Source organism: Cadophora gregata (genome assembly GCF_030347475.1).
Source record: "Cadophora gregata isolate MNR1 chromosome Unknown scaffold_7, whole genome shotgun sequence".
NCBI lineage: Eukaryota > Fungi > Ascomycota > Leotiomycetes > Helotiales > Ploettnerulaceae > Cadophora > Cadophora gregata.
In genome coordinates, this window is record NW_026695930.1 from 2222552 (window position 1) to 2244635 (window position 22084).

The 22084-nt window shown below is 46.4% G+C and overlaps 7 protein-coding genes across 7 annotated transcripts; 1 reads left to right on the forward strand and 6 right to left on the reverse strand.

Moving 5' to 3' along the window:
- Positions 1–581: 581 nt before the first annotated feature.
- On the reverse strand, positions 582–1965 carry ONS95_013494 (uncharacterized protein; the record flags this gene model as incomplete). Its single annotated transcript, XM_058507146.1, has 3 exons — positions 582–871; positions 943–1751; positions 1799–1965. 3 exons carry the CDS (start codon positions 1963–1965, stop codon positions 582–584), a joined length of 1266 nt encoding a protein of 421 aa, XP_058357877.1.
- A 966-nt stretch (positions 1966–2931) lies between these two features.
- ONS95_013495 (uncharacterized protein) lies at positions 2932–3463 on the reverse strand (the record flags this gene model as incomplete). The annotated part of the gene is made up of 2 exons (XM_058507147.1): positions 2932–3354; positions 3410–3463. The coding sequence occupies 2 exons, from the start codon at positions 3461–3463 to the stop codon at positions 2932–2934; spliced, it is 477 nt and encodes a 158-aa protein (XP_058357878.1).
- A 732-nt stretch (positions 3464–4195) lies between these two features.
- On the reverse strand, positions 4196–6476 carry ONS95_013496 (uncharacterized protein; the record flags this gene model as incomplete). Its single annotated transcript, XM_058507148.1, has 2 exons — positions 5358–6476; positions 4196–5306 (listed from the first exon to the last, which is right to left on the reverse strand). The coding sequence occupies exons 1-2, from the start codon at positions 5396–5398 to the stop codon at positions 4196–4198; spliced, it is 1152 nt and encodes a 383-aa protein (XP_058357879.1). The 5' UTR covers positions 5399–6476.
- A 417-nt stretch (positions 6477–6893) lies between these two features.
- On the reverse strand, positions 6894–7722 carry ONS95_013497 (uncharacterized protein; the record flags this gene model as incomplete). Its single annotated transcript, XM_058507149.1, has 3 exons — positions 6894–7180; positions 7225–7298; positions 7346–7722. The coding sequence occupies 3 exons, from the start codon at positions 7720–7722 to the stop codon at positions 6894–6896; spliced, it is 738 nt and encodes a 245-aa protein (XP_058357880.1).
- Positions 7723–9207: 1485 nt separating this feature from the next.
- On the reverse strand, positions 9208–10531 carry ONS95_013498 (uncharacterized protein; the record flags this gene model as incomplete). The annotated part of the gene is made up of 3 exons (XM_058507150.1): positions 9208–9891; positions 9941–9969; positions 10057–10531. The coding sequence occupies 3 exons, from the start codon at positions 10529–10531 to the stop codon at positions 9208–9210; spliced, it is 1188 nt and encodes a 395-aa protein (XP_058357881.1).
- A 2074-nt stretch (positions 10532–12605) lies between these two features.
- Positions 12606–14447, forward strand: ONS95_013499 (uncharacterized protein). Its single transcript, XM_058507151.1, has 4 exons — positions 12606–13456; positions 13510–13559; positions 13615–13766; positions 13819–14447. The coding sequence occupies exons 1-4, from the start codon at positions 12732–12734 to the stop codon at positions 14329–14331; spliced, it is 1440 nt and encodes a 479-aa protein (XP_058357882.1). The 5' UTR covers positions 12606–12731; the 3' UTR covers positions 14332–14447.
- Positions 14448–19140: 4693 nt separating this feature from the next.
- ONS95_013500 (uncharacterized protein) lies at positions 19141–20752 on the reverse strand (the record flags this gene model as incomplete). Its single annotated transcript, XM_058507152.1, has 2 exons — positions 19141–20149; positions 20270–20752. Coding segments are annotated over 2 exons (1492 nt in total), but the record flags the coding sequence as incomplete, so codon positions are not given.
- Positions 20753–22084: the final 1332 nt, after the last annotated feature.

The window sequence follows — 22084 nt, forward strand, 5'->3', positions numbered from 1 at the left end:
CCTGTACGACCAAAGCCTGAAGAGGGATCCCTGGTTTGGGAATCATGATAAACCCGGTGAAATAGATTCAGAACTCTTGATCATCCAATGAGTTAAGCTGAATAGAAAGAGGTTGATTCCTAAAATATTTCAAGTCACTCCGAAGTTACACAAAACTACTTCTTGCGAGAAGGTTGGCAAATTTTCATCCCCAGAAGTCCATCCAAAAATATCTTACACTCTCCTTAACATGAAAGAGTCACGTGTTCGCCTATGTGAAGCGAAGTTCTTTGATACCCAAAAAGGTACAATATAAATAGACTTGAATGCTTTTACTCAATCTTTGCAAGGATAAACCAGGCTTCTATGAATGCTTGCGAGTTTGGCTTCTTTCTATTCCTCCAACAGATTAATCGCTAAGCTTTTGCACACTCTTGAAAGAGAAGAATTTGCACGACAATGCCCCCCGTTAGTTTTTGGGTACTCACAAGATCTGGCCCCATCAGAAGATCACGACTAGGAGAAGGCTGTTATTTACAGAACTGTACATCAAATTACAACACTATTCATAGAAATATATCACAATCCAACAGACTTGACAATTACAACCTACTCTTCTCCGCAATCATCGCCGCCGAATTCGGCAAACTATCCAGACTTTCTCTCGTGATCTGATCCACGTTCTGAAAGCCCGCAACATTCATCAAGATGTCAAAATCGGCAAGCAAACTCTTCATGACATGACGGACTCCCAATTCGCCTTTGATGCTCAGTCCCCAGACCCAGAGCCGGCCTACAAAGACGAACTTCGCGCCGAGGGCAAGGGCCTTGAATACATCTGCTGCTGAACGAATACCGGAGTCGAACATGATGTATGTTTTGTCACCGACCGCTGTTTCTCATCAGCTATCTTGACCAGATAATGATTATAAATTGTAGAGGGGCATAGTAGCAGATACTCACCAGCAACAATCTTCTCCAAAGCATCCAAACTCGCAACCGCCCCATCCACCTGCCTCCCAGCATGATTACTAACCACAATCCCATCAACGCCCAACTCCACCGCCCTCCTCGCATCCTCCACGCTCTGTATCCCCTTCAAGCAAAACGGTTTCCCACCACTAATCTCCCTCCACTTCTCCATCAACCACGGCATCTTCTCCCAGCTCCATGCTCGCCCGTGCCAGACATTGTCGATCCACATTGCGCCAGCTACGTTTGGTTGTTTCACGGGATCGATGCCTGCTTCTTCGAGTCGCTTTTGGAAGACTGGGTCCGAGAGGCCTAGGTCGGCGCCGATGCCGTGGTAGAATGCGTAGTTGGACTCGGCGGCATCGTGGTGTCGCCAGCCGAGTTGCCATGTGTCGAGGGTTAGGATACACGCTGTGAAGCCGCTGTCATGTGCTCTCTTAAGAAGAGAAATTGTGAGCTCATCATCGTGCGGCATATACAGCTGGAAGAATCTCGGTCCATTCCCGTTCGCTTCTCCAACATCTTCGATGGCTGTTGAGCCTGCTGTTGAGAGACAGTATGGTAGGTTCAGTTCAGCGGCGACTTTGGCAACTGGGAGCTCGCCGAGTGGATGGTAGATCTTGTTTATGCCGATGGGTGCAAATCCTATCGGAGCACTGACTTTGTGCCCAAAGATGGTGGTAGCTGTGTCCCGCTCATTGGTGTCCACAAGCATCCTGGGGATTATACGATGTCTGTAAAATGCTTGACGGTTGGCGAGATGAGTGTAGGATTGTCCTGCATTGGAAGAGGCGTAGTACCTGAGAATGTTAGAATGTGCTTGATTGAAGAGGGGAAGATGGCCTACCAGCCTCCGATTGTCAGACTTCTCTTAGCGAGATCTTCTAGATCACCTGGATCGGTGCTGAATGGAGCGACTTCTCCATTGTTGTCTTTCCAGAATAGCTCGCGTTGATAGAGTCCCCACTGGGGCGTATCTCTGCTTTTGATATTTGGGTTGTTCGGGTCTGACATGGCGGCGATATAGTTGATAGACCTAATATGGATTAAACAAACAGATCATAGAATCCCTTGAGTCAATTAAGCTCAATTAGAGATAGATAATTCACTTGGCAGAGTCTTGCATTGATATATAGACTTCTAGACATGTTATAGGATCTACACTTACCTGGGGAGTATTTGTGTTATGAGATCATCATCGGAGCGGATGTCGGGTTGGATATGTCGGGAGAACTGCCGAGATCTACAGATAGGCGAATGTCACCTGGGGTAAACCCGATATCTGAATACTTCGCGTGCTGACCCTTGCACAGAGCACATGGCATCAGTTTTCTATTGGGCAGGTGGTGACAGGTTGCAGGGCCTGGAATAATATGCTAAGCCAATTGAGACGTATGGATTAATGCATCTCCTGCTTCTTTCTCTGTACCATTATCACCAGCCGCTGAATGGCTACAAATCATCCATTCAAGAGACGATTTGGGCCAAGAAACAATAGATAAAATTGTGAAGGGCCATAACTTTCACTCTGATACACAGAGAGTACGAAAATAAGGAGAAAAACCACCCACGGAAGCAAGATCCGTAATGCCGTATAGCGAATTGCTGGCATCCATAGATATACACATATGAGTTCGCAGTGAAATAGCTGTAGGGTAGTCGCTTTGTCGCTCACAGTGCGCTGGCCATCGTGTCTGTCAAGGATTTACGTACCAGTTGGCTCTCCATGGGTTCGCCTTTCAAGCGGCCGAGAGCAGAAAGGGCCAACCCACGGGATGCCAATCGGTAACGTTGACACGAGACCTACCCGGAGATGCCACTGATATGTGGTGAGTCCACGGTATTGTGCCACAAGGTGGACGCAAGGGGCTGCGAAAGGCCATTGATCTAGAACGAGCCGTGCCAAACGCAATGCCCAATTCATAGCTGGGAGTTTCCCGCAACCCGAGACCTGTTTTTCAGCACCACTGGGGTGTTCCATCATGCGTTCTCCTTACTTTTAGCAGAATTCTCCAATATCTTCTTCTCCCTCGCCTTCCGTATAGATTCCCTCATATGCTCTTCAACGACCAGAGGTTCGAGAGGCTCGTATTTGGTTCCCTCCGGCGCAACATTCTCGAACAACCTCTTCATAACATCTTCCGACGTCTTATCTCGCCCTCCCATATCAGTGAGGTATTTCTCTCTTAGTGGTTCCGAAACCGAGAACCATATGATAGCTTTCCTTCGTCTCTCCATCTTGCTTATGATTTCGTCGTCAATGGATGCCCATTCCTCTTCATCTTCGCCCTTGCCTTCTCCGTCACGGTAGACTTTCATGTCGGCGTTCCACAGGCGCCAGTTGCTGTCTTTGTCTGTGAGGCCGCCGCGGAGAGTAACCGTGTAGCACTTCATTGGTCCGATCTAGCTGGAGTTAGTGGGCTGATGATGGAGCAGGATTAGGTTAGATTGTACTTGCAGTACCAAGATACGTGTCGCCACACACGGAAGAAGTGTTTGATTTTGGAGCCATTTTGAAAAGCGCTAGACTTCTGCTACTTAATTCAAGTCAGATAATGGAAAATTATAATGGCAAAAAAGACGAGCTCCGTTTGCTTCTTCTGGAGGTTGATGATATGAAAGCGGTGTACTGCGGCAATGCCCGAAACAGGACAACAGCAGCAGCAGAAGCGATTAGTAAGCACCTCCACAGCTGGTGTTGCTGGTGCTCCAGTCTGGATATGTCGGGTGTTCCATGTTGTCTACACTCGCCCAGTACCTCTGCAGTTTGGTAACCTCCACTTCTTCACTTATGTTTATAGCACAGAAAAGCAGCACAAGGAGTGTTCTGCACAGCAATTGTCAATTCTCCAGCAAAATTTCATCCCCTTTATATCGCCAGATAACTACATTCCTCACACATACGGCCATAGACTGGTGAGACCTGGGCTATCTACATAACGTGTAAAACACTAGCATCAAATACTACCTGAATGAGGGCGATCCAAGTGAGCCCAATTGGCAGCGGAGTTTCTATGAAGATCACTATGAGAAGCTGCTAGAAATCAAGAGGACGAGGGATCCGTGGAGTGTGTTCTGGGCTGGGACGACAGTGGGAAGTGAGAAGTGGGAGGTGAAGACTACGGATGGATATCCAAGTGGTCAGAATGGGAGGCTTTGCTTAACAGACCTTTGAGCGTTTATCAGCATCCTAAAATTACTTTCTTTTAAATGCACAAATCCATTCGCATTGTTTAAGAATTATCTATTCGCAGCGCCAGTTCGCCGCTAGAGTGTGGTCTCCTCCAGTAAAAACTTGCTTCTTGGGGTATCGGCAGTGACGTCTCGTGAAACTGACACCATTCGCGACAGCATCGCCGATGAACTTAGTGCCCTCAATTGTCTCGGGGGCAATCCCTTTCTCAACCCAGGCTACCATAGCAGCAAGAATGTTCTTCTCCTTCTCAAAGGGAATGCCAACACTGGGTGCCCCGCCACCTTGTCCAAATACCCAAGCCCCAGGTCCGCTGTTACAGTGGTTCATGCCACTGATGCGGAATGTACGGTAGTACTTTTCAAGCTGAGACTGTGGGGTCTCCTTCAGAAGGTGGTCGTAGAATCTATTGCTCTGGAAAGATGTGATCTGGTTGTCTTGTTGTCCGTGGTAGGAGAGAATCTTTCCGCCAGTGGCAGCGAAAGACTTGAACGAATGGGGGTATGTCTTGATATCTCCAGGGTTGAGACGTTCGGCTTCGGCGGCGTCGGAGAGTGAGTAGGTGGATGCGTTCCAGGAAGGGTCATTGTACACGACATACTTGAACCACTCATCTGAGTTTGCAAATGGGACACCAGCATAGAGCCTTGTGGCGGACAACGCTTCGGACCCTGGCTGCATACCTGGGTAAATGATGTTGTTCTTAGCGTCAACGTAAGGCGCAAATATCTTCTTGACTTGGGAGATTTGAGCAGCGTTGAGGCAGGTAGGAGGGGCAGCATCCCCTTGACATTGGATGGCGTAAGGGTCAAAGTTGCACTTTGATGCATCTTCAATGATGCCATCACTGACGCCATCGAGATGATCGCACTGTGCTAGGATAGCATTGTGAATGAGGCCTCCCCACATAGCAGCGGTTATGAAATTGGGAGACCCAATTGGACCTGTGATTGGGAAGAACGATGCTCGCCACGAGTTTAAATTGTTGAAGTCAACAGCTGGGGCCCCCGCAACGATTCCATCAAAGTCTTTCGGAAACTTTTCGGCTGCTTTCAGACCCATACGACCACCGAGGGAACAGCCAAGAAAGTAGGATTTCTTCTGCTCCCTGCCGTAGAAGATTTTGGTCAGTTTCTTGCCAGAAACAGTACCAGTATGGAGACTGTGATATGTTAGCCACGACCGAGATGTGAAGAAGAGCAGAGAGACTTACGATCTCCATGCGAAATCAATAGCAACCTGCTCGTTGTTCATGAAGTCGATGGCGGTGGTCCCGTTGTGGCCATCTGAACGAAAGTTTAGTTTGTGGTGATTTCGATATCTCAAATATCAAAAATTGAGATACATAGGCAAGGACCCAATGTCTGATGTCAATCTGGTATTGTCGGGAAGAATAATACGTACTGTTGGTACCGAACGTAGCAAATCCATTGAGAGCTGCGTAAGCCACACCCTCATATTGTATGCAACCATCTATACCTCCATTTCCTGTGCCCAGAAATCTTCCGCTCCAAGTTTCAGGAAGCCACAGTTCGAAAGAGATGCTAGATTTGGTAGAGGTTGGAATGGACAAGCCAACACGACACAAGTTGGTGGCGACAGCTTGGGAAGTACGTCCACAGGAAGCAACATTGTCGGTCAATGCCAGAGTGGTACCGCTTGACACATATTCCAGCACAGTACGGGAGCTGTTGGTGATGTAGTTCTCCGGCCGGAACGCCAGGCACTTTGCCTCGAAAGTCTGAGCCGGTGAGGCGAAGGCTGAGGAGATGAGCAGTGGTGCTGCAGCAGCAATTGCCAGAAGATTAAATAAAGGAGCCATTGCAATTATCCGAGAACAAGGAGACCGCGAGAAAGAGTGATCGGAACGGTGCTGGAGAGAAGTGCGCCACCCGTTCGGCAGCAGACATATAAATGAGTCCAGGGATGGTGGATCGCGACCAAGATCCAACTAAACATGGGTTTAGGACGTACATTGGCTTCATCTCCGCGCCGTCAAATCCCCTTGTTCTTGCAGCTTGGTTCGCAGTATGAATGCGGCGTAACCGAAGTAACCTCGCTATCTGGCCAGATGAGCACGGAGCGGATTTGGAGGCTCCACCACGGGTATCTTATCAAGATATGATCCGCCTATCAGAAACCACAGTACCAAGAGAACTCAATCTAAGGTTCGAGAACCTAAAGCGCTGGCTGGACGGCTAGGCGATCTGAACCCTCGAGCGATGAACTCACCCAGATATCATAGGACGTAAACAGCCTATATCGAATCAATGTCCGAAATCGAGCCCCTCTGGCCTCTGGGCACTTCGGTTCAATCAGATCAAGATTGGCTATTGGATCTTGGCCTCTGCAATCTTTGCTTGGAAGTGGCGCAGTGTCCAGGTTCCTGCAGTAGCCTCTGTTCGTACCCTGATTGATTCGAAATCGAAACTCGAAACAATCTCATGGCAAGATTGGATACTAGATGGACATGTGGAAACAAACTATGAAGAATATTTATTCAATACGCTCGAACAGTTGTCAATTATGAACACAACGCAGCATTTGGTCAAATTTAGTAGAGTCATCGATCGATGTAATGTTTTCCACTTTAAGTTCCACTTCAACTCCTGCCTCGTCCATTCGTAAGATTATGAAAGAAGCTCAAATGGGCGTAATTTATCTTGTTCCTGCCCCAGATTTCGTTCATCATAAATTGTAATTGTGTAGCGGGCTTGGTTCTGTCATTCTCCTTGCCATAGCTGCGTGTTCAGAATCGGTCCCGATGATCAAAGAGATCTTCCTCCGACCCTGACCTGCTTGTCATTTTCACATCAACCGTCTTCGTGATCTTCACTTCTTTGTAATTCGTTCGCGGCACTGAGGTCAAGACATGGGCATTCGAATTATTTGCCCTAGATCGTGTACCGTCGATAGTGGTACCAAAGACTTTGCGAGTAACGCCTTGGAAACAAGGACGCATAACCACGAGACAAGCTGCAATAATACCGACAAATAGTTCCACCATGGATGTTGAGTTTCCAACTGTGTTAGCCCCTGACCTAGTTAGTTCCTGCTGCGGATGGGATGAGTTCTCTTACACTGTCCACTCTTGTCCGGATCCTTGTTGGGGATGAATTGCAGGATTAGTCGTGCTAAAACACACCCCGTATGGCTAGAAAAGTCAGCAAATTTGCGCCAGATGGAGCATCGTTGACTTACACGCCACCAAGAAGGACCAAAAATATAATCTGAGTGACTTCTCTTGCTCTGGTTGAAAGCTTGAACAAGACTGGCAGAGGCAGTGCTATGACCCAAACGCTGGTAATGAGATTGACTGCATGCCCTGCATATCGGAGCTGGGTTTTGTCGATACATGTACCCTCGATCTTGGACGTCCATGCTTTCTTGATTGGAGTGCACTGAAATACACTTGCTAAGAAGGTGGCAGTATAAAAGATGAGAACGACAGTGGCTAGAATCCAGTTGATGACTCGCGAGATCCGAACGGTAAGAGTGTCTGCCTTTTGGAAAAGTCCGGCGTAGACGAAGCAGAGAGAAAGCTTTGTTGCGCCCGTAGAAAGCTTGAAGAGGACCATATTGAACCAAAAAAGCTGGCTATGTTAGCATCGATTGAGCAACTTAGTAGCACCCACTCACCACAGCGGGAGTTTTGGATGCGAAAATTTCTGGAGGGATATCTGCCTTCCTTCTACCGTAGCCATATTGAGTGTACGCTGTCGATCAATCAGTCTTGGAATCCGACGAATCTCAAACTTTATTACCTATTAGATTGAAAGTAGCTTGGGCTGTTGCAGAGAGCTCCAGGAAATCAGCTCTCTGTTGTAAGTCGGTGGAGTCAAGTTGGGGCTTGAGGACATACCATGGCAACGCAGATACAGTAGTCCGAGGCAGTAATCGCTCTACGAGAAAACCTGAAGGCCATTCTCCATACGACTAAGACACCAGCAAGAATGCAGAATGGGATAGTACCTAAGAAAGGCAGACGAGTCAGTCATGGCAATATCCAGAACGTTCTGTGAAATGTTTCTCAAGAGGATTTTCAGATATTGGACGGCGGAAAGATGTCTTCGCATTGCTACTTACATCCCAATAGTATTGGACTTCTGTCCTCCCCTTGGAAGTATAGCTTGTCAGCCATCATGAAAGATGGCCACTGGATCTTCTGGTTCGAGTCGATGGAGGTGACAGCCAGCGGGAAGAAAGGCAAGGCGCACGCATAATAACCACCACCACCTTCCATCCATCCATCAACGAATTAAGTGACCACAACAACACTGCATAGAAATGTCTTGGGTGTCAAGGTATATTTATCTTGGAAGGTGGGCACATCTTGGCGTTACCGCGTTTAAGACTACAAGGTTGAGAATCCTGACCCCTCGCGTGTCGATATGAGGTATAGTTGACCCATTCCGAACACATTGGATTGTTGTTCATTAGGCCCATACAGCATCATTAACTTCCAAATTAGCTTTTGCGTTGTGATGGCTTCATGTCGTCTCAAAGTCGAAGTAATGTTGGATGTCCGTCCTGCTCCCAGCCCTCGGTCTTGTCTTGAACGTTTCGACAGTTCAAAACTCGGCTGATTGCCGGAAATGGATCTTGAGAGTTGCACCTGGATGTCAGATCAAATCGTGGCCGTTGTTCCTGTCGTCATTACCCGAGACCCACTGTACCCCCATAAAAGGCAATATAAACCTCTTGGTCTTGCTGTCACTCACGCCACTGTGCGGTGAATGCCGCAAACCTTTGGATAAGACGAGAAAGGGAGATGTGGTCATAGCTACTTCAAGGTCCAGTCCTTTTAGCTGATCAATTCGTGACATTTTCTCATGTGTATTGCGCGAAGTTATTCGACGATAGCACCAAAATGCGCCAGAATAATCTCAGACCCTTCGGCGAGTTGGATTTACTTAAGAATCTACCAAGACTTACTAAGCCACTAAGAAAGCCACTCGCTGGGGGTCTGAAAGCTGAGACAAACACCTTTGTGCCTGTGCAGCCGGTAAGAGTGGATCAATTCCGAGTGGTTTGGGGGTTTCCTTCCTAGAATTGTCCATTGCTTATTTCTGAATTCTTGCTCCTTGTCCACCATATCGAGATGTGGTCATAGTGTAAAACGTATTGCCAGCAATTAAGAGAAGCAAAGTGTCAACAAAACGCCAATGGTCGACCGTTACTGAAGGGTCCTTCTCCAGACGATAGCATTCTGCTAGGATCTCTTGTTCGTTGAGAAGCTGCAAAGTAAACGCGGCAGCTTTCGCATCGTCGATTGACAATCCGCAACTGGTCCTCATAGTCTTTACGAGATTGATATGTACGACTGTACGTCCAGACTCGAATGCAGCAAGCTCCTTCTCGAATGAGCCCAGATCGTTGACGATGGAAACGTGATCGCCCACCAGTCGAATGATTTTCTCCATCAATGGATCCTTGAGCGAAATTGCTGATGCAGTACTGAACTTGCATGAAGCCACCAACCACCAGTTGGCAGCGTCCATCCATCGATAATCTAGATACTCTCGAGGCGTCTTGAAATTCTCGCTTTCCGGTTGCGAGTGCATGACCCACTCGAGCATTGTCTCGATAAAATCTTTGCCCCCATCTGTGCCAGTTCTCTCATCACATGCTTTGCACGTAGCCACGATCTCATCGATGCGGGCTTGGAGTGGCGAGCCTGCCGTATTCGCCCCTGGAGGCTTTTGTCCTCGCATACGAGAGACAAAGTCATCCTGAACAGCTTTGAGCTGGGAAACAAGGTTAGAAAGTAACATAGCCGGCTGGGAACCTGCATACCTCCTCTCCTGGAGCTTCCTCCCAAGAATCTGGCAATTGTTAGCAATGAATTTCAAATTGATTTCGCCTTGATGCCTGATCTCATCCACGTAATTGTGCTGAAGGGTGAGTATTACCATCGAAGATGACCACAAAAAGGATTCCGACAGCAATCAACTTCATGCGTTCTTCATCGGCTTGAGGGAACAGGTTTATAGCGAAAGTGACAAATCGCTCTCCCTCGGGAGCCCGAAGTTCACGCTGGGCGATACTGGCGAGATTACCACCACGAGATAAGGTAGCACTGTTGTAACTCTGATCAGCGGCGAGCAGCTCACACAGCTCTGCTGCATACTTGAGTGCTGCCCGCCAGTGTCTGTTGTGGCGGAGACATGTGAGGCCCGTGTGATATGGTAGTCCGGCGGCTTTGGGGTTGATCGGAAAGGAGTGAGGGCTAGCAGCGGCGATGATAGGCACCTTGAAATCCCATTCCTGTGCAACAAGAAATGAGGGTAGGCGGGGAAGATAGTTCCAGGAGAAAACCACAGGTACTACATCTTCCACATCTTCCGGCGAAGCTATCTTTCCCAGCTGCAATGAAGGGCTCGACATTCGTAACTTGCTAGATGTTTCTCGTGGTAGAAGGGATGACTGAAAGATGAAAAGTTCGAAAGAATAATTGCAACAACACAGTTTGATCAGGATTGAATTAGATTATGTTTCCAAGGGTTGCAAACGCCCATACGCTGTGACATCGTCATCAGCACCTGACGAGTCATGCGTCAACGTCGTGGCATTAGGTTACATTTGAAGTTTATCATCTCCAGATGCTCTTGAAGTTAATCTACCGAGGTGCAGGACAAAAGTATCGTGGTTCTGTGTGTCGTGTCAGGTCATGATGAACTTGGGAGTCGTTTCAACACCTTGATTTAGGCACTGGCATTTACTCGGTTATTCCAGAAGTCTTATTTACGGAAAAGATGGTCCTATTCTTGAACTCGTTCGAGCCACTGCTAGAACTCGCTTTTAATTCCTCTTGAAGCCCCAATTCTCTCAGAATTCTGCTAATCCGGTTGGTTGTATTCCCCGTGACACCTGGCGCCTATTTCCACATATCAGACTTTTTGGAAAGGTCGGGTATTCTGACGTTACAAATGCATAAAATTTATCGACCAGGCTGTGATGAAATCCGACATCCGGCCGAAAGTATCTTCCCTTCTTACAGTATTATCAAAGATAAGCGGCACATAAGATTCTCGGCCACATAAACTTTATCTCCAATGATACCCCCTCTGTTCAATGGACTGACACTGGCTCCTCTCCACCCCATGGGTATCTAATGAACCGATTAATTCTCCTTCCCCAGTAGTGGAGAGGACTCAGTGCCAGACCACTGAATAAAGGGAGCATCAAGAATTCTGTAAGTAAGCTGCCTTTTTTTCTGTAACTGACTAGAGTGACTTCACAAAAATGCCAGGCTACTAAAACTAAGCGACAGAACAAAATCCGGTCCCATGAAAGCTTACTTAAGTAGAATCATCTTGGTTAAATATTGTCCCGAGTCTACCGACGGCTGAATGGAATCAACTTTTTGGTCTGTTGGGAGGCAGGAAACAACCTCGCCAGCCCCCCTAACCTTAATTTTGACTTTGTTCCATCTCAAACTTAACACACAGATTGTTCCACGCACGGCAGCGACGGGCTAAACCTTTAGCTCTTGGACGATCATTAGAGAGGTTTCGGTTCCCCCTGTACTGAATATTAGGAAAAAACTTCTTCTACCCTTGCCCAGGCCTTTCGGTAACAACCAGCGGAAGAGTAGAGTTCTACTTAGAGTTGTGTCAACTCGATAACTCTTTTACCCCGATCGGGTAGAAAGGTTATTTAAGTGGACGTTTCTTCTTTCCTCTTTTCCCAACTGAAGGATCGTCGTTTACCTTCGATTCTGAACCCCACCTGTTCACTGAACAACTCGTAGCGTTGAACAGGCTTCAGCCACATGTCTTCGGAGTCCATCTGAGTGAAGGTTAGCCTTCGTTTATTATTTTCAGTTGATTCATGCCGAAACCTCTCTATTACTGCCACGTAACAGAACAAGGGTTCGTCGCTCATCCTCTAACAGATATCAGTAGATGTTTAAACGAGTTTGAACCTTAATTAAAGCCAAGTCAAGATCTTAACTTAATCCGGCTCGACGTGAAAATAGTGATTTTGAACTTAAATTCTGTGCTTACAAAGTTTCAAAATCTCTTTTTAAACTAGGCTCAAATCAATTGGAAAAGTCTTGACCGCAACAATCAATACAACTTGGGCTTGCCAACCTCCGGCCTCGAGGAAATCCCTCTCATTCAGGTGATCGACGGATAGAAGGAATTCGTTCGGGCAGTGTCAAAATTCTGGCTATGTTTGAAAGTCCGAGACAGACCTACAGGCAATAACTAAACAGTTCTAGGAGACTGTACTTCGTTCCAAGTCAGCTATACCTATCGTTATACTGACTCGTACTACTAGGGAGGCCTGCAAGGAAAGCATTCACTTGCCCCCACCTCAGTGATTAGGTACCTCAAGCCAAGACTTGTCACCAGATAGCAGATAGCGTCATATTTAAGCCACAGCATCAGGAGATAAAGTTCATGATTCATAGGCACACACGCGATGTCTTTCCTTCTTAGTATTAACTCCTTCTCCCGTTTGATGACAGGACTAGCTACATACCACAAGATCCCATTCTCACGCATTCATTTTCAACATACTCATTAACCTTCTTCCTCCCTGTTCATATTGATCCCTCAGTTTATCTCCCTTCAAAGCCATGATACAATCACGCGTCAAGTCAATCATCTTCGATATTGGTGATGTTATATGCAGCTGGTCGCCGCCTGCAGATCTTGCCATCCAACCCAAGCTTCTCAAAGAATTCCGCGCGTCAACTATCTGGCACGAGTACAACCGTGGCTGTATCGGACAAGATGAATGCTACTCGCGCTTGGCCTGTCGCTACGGAGTTTCCGCCAAGGATATAACCACTGCTTTCGACATGGCTAGAGAGTCGCAAGAGCAGAACAATAATGTTGTAGCCACGATCAAGGAACTGAAAGCGTCTCACCCAGACCTCTGCATATACGCCATGTCCAACATTTCAAAGCCGGACTGGGAAATTTTGCACAGCAAAGCTTTTGATTGGGACATCTTTGACCGCGTTTTCACTTCCTGTGATGCTGGTATGTGTAAACCAGAGCTCAGATTCTATCGACACGTCTTAGCCCAAACAAAGGCCACGGCATGCCAGACTGTTTTTGTTGATGACAAAGCTGAGAATATTCTTGCTGCAAAGTCGGTGGGGTTTCACGAAGCCATTGTGTTTGACACGGCCGAAAACGTGCGCAGAAAACTTTTGAGTCTGCTCGGTGATCCTATCACAAGGGGAAGAGAGTGGCTGTGTGGGCATGCCACAAAGCTCTACTCGGAAACCAGCACAGGAGTGATGGTGCAGGACAATTTTGGACAGTTGCTAACATATGAAGTTACTAGAGACATGTAAGAATAAATCGCTTAGCATGGAAAATGTGGCTCAGCTGACATGCTGACAGGAGCCTCATGAATCTGAAGTATTCTGATCAAAGTTGGAATTATTTTATTGGTGATTATTTTCAAGTTCTTGTTTGCTGTCTTGGATATCTACTGATTGATCACAGGATCTCCTTTTGGAACGGATCAAGTCTACCCGGATGATGTTGACACTACGTCCTGCGCTTTCAAGCTGCTGCCTTTGAGCTCCGTGACTGCTCAGTCCATAATGGACAAAATGGTTTCACCCGAGATGAAAACCCCTGATGGGATTGTCAAGGTAATCTCTTCACTACTTTTATGACAACAGTCCATCCCGCTAACTCTTCTAGGTCTACTTTGACAAGAATCGCGATCGGACAGATCCAGCTGTGTGCATTAATGTTGTACGTATGTTTTACCAATATGGGCGCGGTATGGATAGCGATCTTCAAGCTACGAAAGATTGGATTCAAGACGTCCTCTTCTACAGAGCATACAGTAGTGGGACAAGGTATTATCAACAGCCTGATGTGTTCTTGTATTTCTTCGCACGCCTACTACTGGAAAACCCTCATTCTGACATACATCGCAACACCGCCTCACTACTTCGGGAGCGTCTGAAGGAGCGCATCAACACCGAGGCCGACTCCATGGGCCTAGCAATGAGGATACTGGCTTGCCACTTTGTCGGATTGAGAGACGAGGCCGACCTGCAGCGGCTGCTAAAGACGCAACTGGCAGATGGGTCATTCGAGATTGGCTGGTTATGTCAGTACGGCAAGTCGAAAGTCAAGCTGGGCCATCAAGGACTTACGACAGCGCTGGCTGTAGCAGCTATACAAGCAGTCAGAGGACCAAATTAGTACTGAAATTGTGGATAGTGTGGATCAATATTCATGATATTGTAAATATGAACACAAGACTCCCTGCGGACTCATTCGCTAGATAGTGAAATCTGGGGAAAATTAGGAAAAGTTCATGACGGTCGATTTTGTCAGTTTAAGTCATCCCACTTGATACAGTGTCTTGGTTATAGAATGTTTCGCACGCTTCACGAATCCTTTCGGGAAAAGCAACTTCTTCCATAACAACACGACACTGAACCCACGATTCAACGTCCTTCTGACGCATTAACTTCCAGAGAAACAATTCTAGCGTTCTTCCAACCGAGGCATCTGTAACAATTGCACCGCCCACAACAATAACCCACAAAAGTAGTCTTAGATTGTTGGACTCGATCACCATTCCTGCGTCGTCAAATTACTCTACCGATTGCACAAGCCTATGTGTAGAAACGCAACGACTTACCAAGTTGAGATATATCAAGGCCCCTAGCCTGACAATCTCGATCGTAGAACCAGCTAAATATTGTTCGGAAATGGAACTTGGTAGATGTTCGAACTGTATTGAGAGAATCTCAACTCTGCATGTGTTCTGCGAGTAATAAAAGTCCACATTTCATCAGCATTGAGAAGGCTGAAAAGTAGGTGAGTACGTGGTTATAGATATCACTAGTGAAGGAGTTAAGTTTTGGCATTTCTATTAGAGATTGACAATGTATGGCTGAAACTCGTGATAATAATTTCGCAGACTCAAAATCGGGAACTATGATGACGTTACACATATTACCTGAAATGCTTCTCAATCATATTCCTGGCGTTCACTGAGATCCCAGCTCCCCTGATAATCACAATATTCTGATATGTGCTTTGAGAGCCAATGACTTTCGTCACTCCGCCTTAATGGCTTGTCAGTTTTAGGGAGAGTCAAAAGGAGCGCCGGAGAATGAGGAGGGTCTCAGGTGGACAAGAGCCAGGTTGGGAATGGGCTTGAGATGGAAAACAGGGTGTGTGAGAAGGCTGTGTTTTGTAGCCATCTGATCAAGGTACAGCAAGACAGAATGACATGTTTGGTTCAGGGGATGTCTTCCACATATATAACTTTGCCAGTATTCTTTCCATACCAACCTTCTGCATGGCCGTCTTCTCATTCCTCCACACATGCCTTCAAGGACAAATTCCTTAGCCGAAGATCAATAACACTCATGCCAAATTCATGGCTGGTTTGGTCGTTGTTCATCGGCGATGACATCCGGGGGCTGAGATCTGGTAGGAGGACTCGATTGGGTGCTGGCACACTCTCAGTTCTGCGCAATAAGCTCCTCACTTTCCGCGCAGGCTTTGGTGTTCGACGATTTGTGGGGATCTTGACCTCCGGGTTTCCTGATGTACTCTCGCGCCATTCGAAGTCTTCGTTTTCTGGATTCCTTGGATTGTCCGGCCCAATATGCTCGTTGTCGCTCTATCGCGTGACGTCTCTCCGGAACGTTCAGGCAGATTGCAGTCTCTAAACTACATATAATTAAAGGGATTATGTATTCAGATACTACACAAACTGTCACATACGGCCATAGACTGGTGAGACCTGGGCATCCCGTCCGCTCTGCCATACATAAGCACCAGATCGGTGGATTAGTAGTTGGGTGGGTGACCACCAGCGAATACCCACTGCTGTATGTTTTTTAGTGTTGACTCGCTTGTGAAGCGTTTTAGATTCCGCTCTTGGCGCCCATTTTTATTTGGCTGCGTCAACAGAACATGTATCTTGCCAAGAGACTTTTATTATGATTAATTGACTGTTTATTAGCAGTCACAAAGATTTTTAAACGGTTACATAATTACTATTTAAGTAAAGTGCATGCCCCTCTCACGGTGGGGCGGAACCTGCTTTCTGCTTAAAGCCAGGCTCTTAAAGCCGAGACCTGGAACCTGTATCTTACGGTGCCCACATGTCAAATTGAGAGATACAAATGGAAGGTATGACTTTTAATATATTGTTTCTCTCTAAATTTATATAACCCTTTCGTCTCTGATAGTATCAAGCTAGCCGAAAACCAACTTAATGCTAGACTGATGAAGTTTTTGGCACGCCGTCTATCGCTTGATTAGGGACATGATTGCTTGATCTGGCGGGGTTGAGTGAGTGGGGAAACTGGGAGAAGTATTAGTTTGGAGTTGGCGCCATGTCTCGATTGTTTGTGCATAGGTCAAGGAGGATGGCGCAGGGTGGGCTTGAATTCAGGATGTTATTGATAATTCTAGGATCTGATGGGCCGTCTGGTATTGAAATGTGAGGCTCTGAATTAGAAGGGTGGAGATGGTGAAATTGACGTATTCATAACAGCCTAGTAAAAGTCTTCTCTGCTATGTAAAGTGGCGATGTTAGGTGAAGAGCCGGGAATCTGAGTTGATCTACAGATTGACTTGACTGGGAACGGCTGAGACGGGTTATAGTGAGTGGTAAGTGGCTAGATTGTGTGTAGAATGGGATTTGTACCGTGTGGTCGTGTATACGTATGTTCATTGAAGAAAGTGGTGGAAGGGTAGAACTTTTGGTATATTAACAGTACTTTTCACAAAATGTTCTTTTTACAAGTTTTATACTAACCTATTGATTTCTACTTGCATAAAAGTAATTTACATTTCACAGCATTCGAGCACTCGAGGTGTACAACAGAGCAGTTCAAGTTTTCCCCAATGCCACTGTTAATTTTAAAGAATGTTTACCGAATATTTGAAGGTCCAGCTCTCCAGTCTCACTTCCCTATCTCCTCCCGCCAACTCTCACGCCTGTAAGCCATCCACAGTAAAGACCGTTACTTAGAAAAAAACCCATGTTAATAAAGTGTATCCGCCAGCAAATCTCCTAACTCCCACCCATTTTCCCTCGTTGTATCTGTTCTTTCCAGAACATCAAAGTCCACAACATGTCCTGGTGGGGTGAGGTCGGAGTCCTCCGTTTGTTGCAGAAGCGAATGGATAATGATATGGGTTCTGGTTGCCGAATAAGGGGCACTGTTCCACAGGAGAGACTCCCATACCCCCTCCCCCACAAGGGCTACAGTAATAGGTATACCAGGTACACATTCTGGTTTCTTAGGCGTGAGACTATTTGCTGTGGCGGCTTACTGCGTACTTTGCTTATTATGGTGGATTGGAGTCGAGAGAACTGGTACCGCTGAACTTTCCGTTCCAGTCTTTGCTATTCTTGCTATTCTTATGTGATAAGAGGTCGGTTTGGCTGTTTGGTGTTGTTCTTGATTTAATGTAAAGGTGTTGGAGAATTGATATCTCAGAAGAGATTCTGTTCGTATATATACTTTTGACACCACTTTGAAACCACCTCGGGGCCAGTGGCTACGAAGTTTTTCTTAGCCTTCTAATTATAGGCTATTGCTATTTACAGGGCATTTTGAACTACTTATACGCTGTAAAGATATCTTGACTCAAGCTTGAACAATGGAGATAAGGCTATATCAAGGGGGTGTGGAGACTCGAGGCCTGATTGCACGAAAAGACAAGGGAAAAGGTAAGGGAATTTTTCGAGTTCAAGAGATATATATATATAACTACAACTTCTTTTGTTCTCCTTTTTCCTTTGATACTCTCATCTTGCCCTCTCGCAGCCCCGGTCCTCTCTCGTAGTTCGGAGTCTCCCTTCTTATTCTCTATTTATAGTTCGCAGTCTCCCCTTATAGTCTTCCTTGGGGAGGTCTCTCTTAAAGAGGAGTGGAGTGTCTTGTTTTATTTCTATTCTCAGCTTGATTTTATTCCGAGGAGCATCCGTATGATCTACCTTAGCATTTGCCAATCAACCACTTAATGTGAGTTCAAATGTATACGACCTTGCAATAGCCTATCGATTTTAATGAGGTAAATCGGAAAACCTCGTGGCCAGTAGCTAAGAGGTGGTTTCTTAGGGTACCTGGACATGAATGTTATTTGCTTCGGTGGATCTTGTACAATCAGTACGATGGCCTGTCCTAGCTGTCAAGAGAGGATTATTCAACTTGAGCCACATAGGTTGCAAAAACAAGTGATTCAATATGAATTGTTATTGGTGTTTTAGTGTTATTCCTGATTTGGTTGCTTTGTGGGTTGGTCACTGGAGTAATTACCGTGACTTTGAACAGTTGAACTTGCGTTGTCTTGCTTACCATACAAAGACTTACGAATCCCCTTGGACTTGTCTAGCTTCTAGTAACAATTCGGGCCTAGCTATCCACAGGATCGTTTCGTTTGGCCCGTTACAGTAGTAGGTACCTTAATAGGTATAAATATTGTCAAATACCGTGATCTCCTCCTTGGTGCTACCGAGCTAGCGCCTTTCTTCTCAGCTCAATGACATTAGCTGTGCATATAGCAGCCAGATCAACTGTAGACTTCCTCATCTTCTATCCGTTCTATACTCTCATCGCCTTCCAAAACAAAACCTAGCCGGCTCCCGTCGTACGACTGTATCTTTACACAATGTTTGTAAGTATCGAATCTCGAAATGTCCGCGCTTGTGTTGCCTAGTATCCTGGTTGGTTGCGAGTTAATTGCGAGGACGACAACTTCAATAGGAGACCGCAGGCCGTGGCAATTCCACCCCGAATAGAGAACAACTGCCATGTATATTAGTACAATAAGGACGTGCAGCAGCAGAATCACGATCGCTAGACGTCGGGTGACGCCTTTTGTCGAGTAGCTGTATCCATAGTGGAGAACTCTAACATCGAGTTCCACCGAGTTATTGAAATTGATGCCAGACTCGATTGAACTTGGTATCGGTTGAAAGTAATGCAGGGGAAAGATACGATTATTGGAAACCACAAACGAGTCGCTAGAAGCTCATATCCTAGATAAAGCGTCTGTGAGAAGGATCGTAATGGCGAGTGCCAGTGGACTTCTCCAACTTATGATGCTATTGAAGTCATCGTTTCCATGAATTGCTGTGATTAGCTTTCCAAGAGTGGTGTCTGATGTGAGAACAGAGTTCGCCCAATCAGCATCTATTCGAACTCGGGAGGTCATTTTTGAGGCCACAAAGTTTGGGTCAAGAATGGAGCGTGCTGCATTGATGCCAGGCGAGTAGAAAATGAAGATCTGACTTGCCTCCCATCCAACATATAGGGAACAAGAGCATATCGCCAGACTCAAATCGTCCAAATCGAAGTTCGGATTCGCCAATGGCATAAACGAAACTCCAATGGACGGAGTATTGTTCAAAGCCAGGTCTGGTGGTGTGCTCCAGAGCAGCGCAGACTTGGTAGAGCTGTTCCAGATATCCAAAAGTGGAGACAGAGGTGCAAACCATACATTGCCGTCGAGCAAGGGAAAAGAAAGCTGAGTAACAGCGGTGCCATTCCCATCAATCAACGAGACGTTACCATTCCACCTGTATCTTTCATCATTGCAGATTGCAAAGGTGGATGGAGCTGAGACGAGATTATGGTTCGAGAAAGAAAGCTCTATTCTTGACGCTTCTTCCAATCCTAGTTCAAATGCCTGAACAAATGCCAACAAAAACTCGTCAGCAAACAAGGGTGTCGTCTGCGTCAAGAACCAACTTATATCTGTGTTAATGAAGTATTTTTCTGCAACTTCGACGTAGCGATTGTAAATTACTTGGTCTTGATAATTGAAAGGGAGTGTGAAGTTCAAGGGATAATTCATCCATCCTGGAGAAGCAAGGTCGATGATCTCTGATGCTCCCCCGACAGGACAGAAGTTATTCGTTTCATTCGTAGGCGCACAATTTGGCGGAAAAGATGCACTATCGACATGGTCTGGCCGAAGTGTTGTCGCATTCGCCGCTATGAAGAACTGCAGATCTCGGAAGGTAGTCGCATCGGAGTAACTTGTACCAATGTATGAGGGGTATTACCGCCACCACCCAAGTAAAGGTAGCATCAAAATAGCTGATGCAGGGCCAACGATAGCAGCCAGGAATACCAGCACTATGAATAGAGAAACGAACGAGAGCCGTCGGCTTCTGTTGCTTCCAGAGCAAGCACTGGCCCAAAGTCCCGGCCCCCAAAGAGAAGCTGGATTGCTCACTTGAAAGCCTGCGAGCAAGCTGCCAAGAGGAACCCCATCGCCACGGAGAAGTTTGTGTTGTACACAATGAAGCATAATTGCGGACATTGATGCAATTATGGATATTTCGTGTAATTTAGCAGCAAACTGAAGTGCATTGAGGCGGGCGTTTTGATCCTTGGCTCCAACAGATTGCAGGTAGGTCGATCCGGCAGACTCCATGTATATCTGCGAGAAATTGAGATACATCAAGAGGGCGGTCACGCCAATTGGAAGTATGTGCAATGTGCAGGCTCCTGCTGTTCCCCATCTGCTACGCCCACTGATTGCTTGTGGTATTTCAAATTGTACCTCACGGTTCTTAGAGATAGCTGCAACTAGGTCGATACCCTTGAAAGTCCAAAAATGACAGATGGGATACCCGCTAGGCAGGACTTGATATTATCAACCCATGTGTGGTGATAATGACGAGTACGGCGATCTGTTCTCGGAGCGGATGGGGGCTGACTTATGCATTTCTGCGTACTCTGGTATTTATGGCCTTTTCTGAACATTGTAAGTAACGATGCCTCTTTGCGAACCATTTTCAACGAAAGACAGATAACGACCTTTCTTGAAGCCTTGTGTCGAAGTGCGGCTGAGTGTGGGCTTGGTCTAGACCATCTATGTTACTCAGGCGTCAATTGCGACGAGGTGATACGATGGAGAGCTACTCAGCTCAGACTTTGAGATCAGCACGTCTCGCTGCAGAACAATGGCACTGCTTTGTCATCAAGGGGTGCATCCGCTGGCGATGCTATTGCACTAGCGAAAATCATGATCATGTAGTGATTGAGAGTCGAGACAGCGAATAGGCTGATCATGCCCAATCCAAGTCTTGTATAGTCTTGGACTCGCAATTGGAATTTAAACAAATTTAATCTAGCTCCCACTTGTCATCAGAAACCTGAAAATGTTGGAAAATGAGGGTCCCTTTCTCGGGTCTCGTTCTCGGTTCTCATTTTGGTCTGCACAAGAGAACATATCTTGTTGTCCATGAGTCCATGTCATTCCTGGTCCTGTTCAAGAAGTTGAAAACTTCTCATGAGTCTGATTATATCTGGTGTTCTCGCTTCTCGGACAATGATGTTGAGCGTTCGGACAATTGAGGATGAGAGAGCCAGGATTGTTCCTTCCTCATGTCAGCACAAAAGGGGCTGGACTCGTATTTGTTTTCATCTTTCCAGTCAATTCTATTTCGATGCACCAATCCTCCTTCTTTTGTCCCTATTCTTCCTTTCTTATACCAATGCCCCTTCTGCACCATGATATACATCTCTTCGCTATGCATAATATCCATTTCAGTCCTCCTTCCAGTCTTGACTGTAGCGACGTCAACAAACACTTCATCAAAAACTCCCACACACAACTTCCACGATCATGTCATACAGCAAGACTTTGGCAATTTTGCTCCACTCCCCATTTTAGAGATCGGACTTGAACACATCCTCTCCCAGATCGGTGCCAATGCGACAGAAGCAGGGAACGATTCCATGACTGGCAATACCCACCACCGCATAAACACCGCCGAAAAGATTCCAACCCAGACAAAGGAGGTGGCTGATCAATGCGGGCCTGGTACTCCTTGTGTCGATGGCAGTTGTTGCAACTCTGTGAGGGACAAGACCCACCAACTTGCAGGCAGACGGCTGATTGTTGACAGGAGGGGAAATGTGGATTCACGCCCTACAATTGCGGATCGACGGCCACAACAGCG